General features: G+C 40.5%; 1 protein-coding gene across 1 annotated transcript in view; it reads right to left on the reverse strand.

The window, feature by feature from the left end:
* The window catches only part of agfg1b (ArfGAP with FG repeats 1b), a 13320-nt gene that overhangs the window by 4758 nt on the left and 3347 nt on the right, over window positions 1–5215 (reverse strand). Inside the window, exons 2-7 of the mRNA XM_007568771.2 lie at window positions 4577–4670; window positions 4247–4362; window positions 3001–3139; window positions 2742–2901; window positions 2493–2588; window positions 1794–1938 (exon numbers count right to left, since the gene is read on the reverse strand). Coding sequence (XP_007568833.1) covers window positions 1794–1938; window positions 2493–2588; window positions 2742–2901; window positions 3001–3139; window positions 4247–4362; window positions 4577–4670 — 750 coding nt within the window. The remainder of the gene's footprint in view (window positions 1–1793; window positions 1939–2492; window positions 2589–2741; window positions 2902–3000; window positions 3140–4246; window positions 4363–4576; window positions 4671–5215) is intronic.

The raw sequence follows: 5215 nt of genomic DNA on the forward strand, positions 1-5215 counted from the left end.
CGTTACAACGTATTGCTTAATGCTGTTGCATTAAGCAATACGTTGTAACGTGAATGAAGTTTACGTTACAACCGTAAACTTCATTAAAAGTTTAGTTCATAATGGTGAACTGGAAGGATTCTGACACAGGGATGTAAAAAACTTTTACTTTACAAATAAAAAACTAAACAGTAAGACATAAACATATATTTTTTATGAAGGACTCAGAGGTTTGCTAGAAAACATTAATGAAGAAAGTTTATGGACATATTCCAGACTTTGAACACGTCAGTGGTCGGATGTGAATGATGGTGCTCCGTTCTGATGAGAAAATTCAGGTTTATAGTCTAGTATGTGGTGAAAACGCAACATTCTGAACAAACCAACCCCATGGTGAAACACAGTGGTGGCAGCGTCATGCTGCGGGGAAATATTTCTTCAGGAACAGCAGGGAAGCTGGTTGTTGGACGGAGGGAAACAGGTTAGAAGCTGAATGCGACTGGAAACCGGGGAGAAGGTTCACAACGATCCTGGACATACAGATAAGTCTAAAATAATTCTAAACTCTGGCAGATTTAGGTTAAAAGTCATATTTTAATTTAATCAACATGCGTCTTCCCACTGGAGGTAACATTTAGGAGGAGTCAACCCAGAGTCCCAGCTTGAATCTCAGAGAATCTGTGGAAGGCCCTAAAGATTAATGCGACAGCCAGGAGTCTTTCTAACGTATGAAAACATGCAAACCGTTATTCAGATTAAGATTATCACGTTAAGCGACTAATCAGTTAATTACATGATAAATGTAATTGAGTTTGACCATTTTCATTCTGATGATTAATATGATTTGAAGGGCAATTTTGTTTACAGAGACTTTCAAAACCGTTTTATTTATTGCTGTCGGTTGTGTTTTATTTTGGATATTCAAAATATTTTCCAGTTCCAGAGTGAAATATTCTTAACAAATTTAAAATTTACTGGTCTTTGAGACAGCAAACTTGTATTATTATGCTGTTATTATCTTACTTGAAAATGCTCTCGAAACAATATTATATTTTATCGTAATAATTACAGGCACAATTTATCGTCCAATAAAATTTTTACTGTGACAAGCCAAATTGCTGTAAAGCCAATAAATGTTTTCCTTTCCTAGATTGAGAAGAGTATAAATATTTTTCATCATGCCATTTTTTTTTAATATTTGATACAAATTACATTTTATGTTGTTTTGGGAAGTCTTGTCTCACTTCTTAGTGAGAAACAAACTTCTTCTAATCTGGACAGCCAGAGCAAAAGTAAAATAGTCTAGATTAAATCATAATTCATGTTTTAGAATGGCCTAGTCAAAGTCCAACATAAATCCACTGAAGAATCAGTGGCAGAACATTAAGAGTGATGTTCACAGACACTCTCCATACAACCTGACTGAGCTCGGGCCGAGATGCAGACTCTGGGTGTGGAAAGCTGCTAGAGTCACTTCCTGTAGGACGTTTTAGAACCCGAGGGAGGCTGGATTCAAATCCATGTGGGACTTCTTCTGATTTTTATTGGTAAAATTTTTTTTTGTTGTTGAAAATCTTGTATCATTTTCCTTCCATGTCACAAATCTTGCACTACATGGTGTTGGTCAATCACATAAAATTCCAGTGAAACACATTCAAGATTGTGGTTGCAACATGTTTGAGCGGTATGGATGCTTTTCAAAGGCTTTGGAAAATTATAGTTCATGCAGTATGCTATGCAGTCTGTGTGTGAAAGGCAGCAGCTGTAATGAACATTGGCGTGTGTGTGTTTGTGTGTGTGTGTCGGCCTCTCACCCTTGCATGTTGCTGCCTGTGGTGACAGAGGAGCTCAGCTCACTGTCCAGCTCAGCCAGCGCAGCGTAGCGGTCCTCTGTGCACCTCGCCGACTGGGGATGAGCTGAAACGGCACTGGATCTGGAGGGAATTGGCACACCTCCCCCTTTCAAGGAATATTAGCACTGCGTCACAAAGCATCACAAAAATGTGCAAGGACATCCCCCAAAAATTAAACTGTTACTATAAAAATTAGGGTGCACCGATTGCAGTTTTTTTGTCTGAAAAGACAACTTAATATTGATGCAGTTACCTACTTACACTATGTTCATGTAAAAAGATAACTTTTTTTTCTTGTACTTTAAGTTGCACAATCAGGGATCTTCAGAAAACCTGACCTGCCAATTACGATTTTGGCTGATACTGATTTTTTTAGTCTGAAGAGTGGAAGTATCAGTCGGTCTCCCAAAATTGAGGAAATTGGGGCCAGTTTATCAGCTCCTAATAAAAATTTATAAAAAAAAACAAAAAAACATTTAAATAGGTTTTTCTCCTTTCTAACTAACTAGGTGTGATACGTTGATTATAGTTTAAAGTTTGGGGGAGCTTTCACTGAACATTGCTAAATACTGAGTGCATTTGGAAGACAAACATAAAACAAAACATGAAGAAACATAAAGCAGAATGGTGACGGGAGAAAGGTGATGGGGAAGGTGGTACCTGATGAGGGAGGTGATGTGCTCAGATGGGATGAAATTGCAGTGTTTCCAAATGCTTCAAAGTTGGCAAAGTTGGTGTTTGAATTACCATGAGGTGCTGCACCCATGGGAAAAACCATAAAATGGAAAAAGGATGTGGAAATAATAATAATAATAATAATAATAATGAATAAGAAAAAACAAAAAGACACGGCAGGAAATTTTACGGGTTAATGGATGAACGAAGAATTGTGTCGGGGTGCAGACTTACCCGACTGGCTTGGAAAATGTGCAAAATTGGCAAAGTTGGTGGAGGGGGGGCCGGCTTGAGTCGGAGGTGCGGCGAAAATGTCTCCACCCAGATCCGAGAGCAGGTCAAACTTCTTCTCCTGGGCGACGCCGTGGGCCTGCGGGCGGCTGAGCCCTGGGGACTGGAACACACAGGACAACTGACCACCAGAACCCACAACAGACGGAACGTTGCCGGGCCGACGCTACCATACCGACTCAACTGCAGTCGCTGGGCCTACCTGGCGTAGTGGCGTTTTGTTGAGATGCAGGGTTTTCAGGGGCTGAACCTCCGGGGTACTCCCAGTGCTGCTTGCCGACGAGCCCGACACCGAGGCCTGAACGCTCACTACTGCCCTCGCCTGGTCTGGAGGAACATACCTACAAAACACATACACACACGCGCGCGCACACACACACACACACACACACACACACACACACACACACACACACACAGCTTTACTCCCCGGATTTTTCAATTTCACTGCATTTCCTCCTCAATACCTTTTACTTCCTGCCAGCTTTCATACGACAATATTTCTTTAAAAGGTTTTCCACAAACAACGCGGTAAGAAAAAAGGGGGGAAAAAAAAGCAGACACGTGGATAATGTAGAGACTTTATGCTGCCAGACTGAAACATATGGTTAAAGATTTTTGGCTGAGGGAAGTAACAATTAGACGGCAACACTTTCTTCACACCACAGCTGACACTGATGAAGCAAGAATTGCCGAGTCATCCTGGGCTAGACCTGCATGACACGGCATAACTGTAAAGTGGACTTAAAGTATTACATGGTATCCAAACTTTTTGTCTTTCCAGAAAATAAAATCTGAAAAAGTGTGGATAATCTTGCTTCTTTTCTACTTCTTTATTCTAATAAAAAATTGTGTTTATATTTGAGCAGGTAAAAGTAAAACATAGCTTTATTTTAAAATTGAATTGAAAATTTTACATCAATATTTTCTGGCCCTCAACGAGGGGTGGGCATATTGTTTATCATTTTTTTTACTGAAAATAACTTTTGTTAAGAAAATTGATTATTCGTTATCTTGATGAATTTCCATTAATGTAAAAAAAAAAAAAAACTGATATTGGAAATTTTATATTTATGATTTTCTCCACTGTCTCAGAACTATTGGTAAATTTGAAAATATGACTAATTTAAATGTAGTTAGTGTGTCTAGTTTAGTTATACAAATCAAACTTCTTTAACTGGTGTTCCGAACTATTTAAAATGGGAACGTTTTTCAAGAACGACTACGATTGCTAAGAATCCCAAAAAAAGAAAAAATAGAAAGAGATGTTTTGCATCATCATTTTTATCGTTATCACTATAATATCACAACATATTGCAATAAAATTCAAAGTCCACATCGCCCACCAGTGGCGATGTGGACTGGTGGGCGATAGCAAAAATTCTGGACCCTGATTTATGACATGCATTGAATTTGTGTTTGTGATGTGACAAAACGGGAGAACCTACCATCTTTTCTTCTCATATTTTTCCTGAAGAAACTCCTTTACTTTCTGCGGTTCTCGGAAATCTGGAACAACTGATGTCCTGTCGTCATAAAGGCCCAGCCAGATGTGTTTACAGACCTACAGGGAGAGGGGGGCACATAGAGAAGGGTTGGGGAAGTGGGGTGGGGGTGGAAGGACAGACAGAGGTGAGAGAAAGTGAAGTTAGTGGAGGCCGCAGGAGGAGGGAGAGAAAAGGAATTGGAGGAAAAAAAGAAGGGAGAGGGGAATCTCAGGAAGTGAAGTTAGGACACGGATATTAGAAAACGCTTAGGAGGGAAGACATGCAGGGCACCTCGTTGCCGTGTTTCTGTAGAAACTCTATTTCCTGTTGTGTGAACGTGGTCATAGAGATGGACTTCACTCTGTGGGGGGGGTTCAGTCCTCGTCTGCAGGGTAGAGAAAGGAGGGTTTTACGTTAGCTGGAGAACAGGAGTAACTTTCATACATGAAACACACACACACACACACACTCCACCTGTCGGGTGGTGGAGCCACACTCGGGTTGAAATCCCAACGATTGCAATGCCAAGAAGGCAGTTTCTAAAAATAACCTGACCTCTGTGTTAAGAGGTGCAGGTGTGCTGCTGAACACGCCACAATTCACAGGAGAATCTTCCAGAGTCTAGAGATTTGATTCAGAAACTGGTTTTAATTCGGAAATCAATTTTTGCCAAGCAAATAGAGCATTTATTTAAAACTATTCTATAAGCTTCCATGCTTTACCAAATTGGGTAAAGAAGGTTCTGGGTTCGATTCCCGGCCCCGGTCTTTCTGCATGGAGTTTGCATGTTCTCCCTGTGCATGCGTGGGTTTTCTCCGGGTACTCCGGTTTCCTCCCACTATCCTAAAACATTACTGTCAGGTTAATTGGCCTCTTCAAATTGTCCCTAGGTGTGAATGTGTGTGTGCATGGTTGTTTGTCTCTGTGTTG

The sequence above is a fragment of the Poecilia formosa genome, unplaced genomic scaffold, assembly GCF_000485575.1.
Source record: "Poecilia formosa unplaced genomic scaffold, Poecilia_formosa-5.1.2 Scaffold230, whole genome shotgun sequence".
Lineage (NCBI taxonomy): Eukaryota > Metazoa > Chordata > Actinopteri > Cyprinodontiformes > Poeciliidae > Poecilia > Poecilia formosa.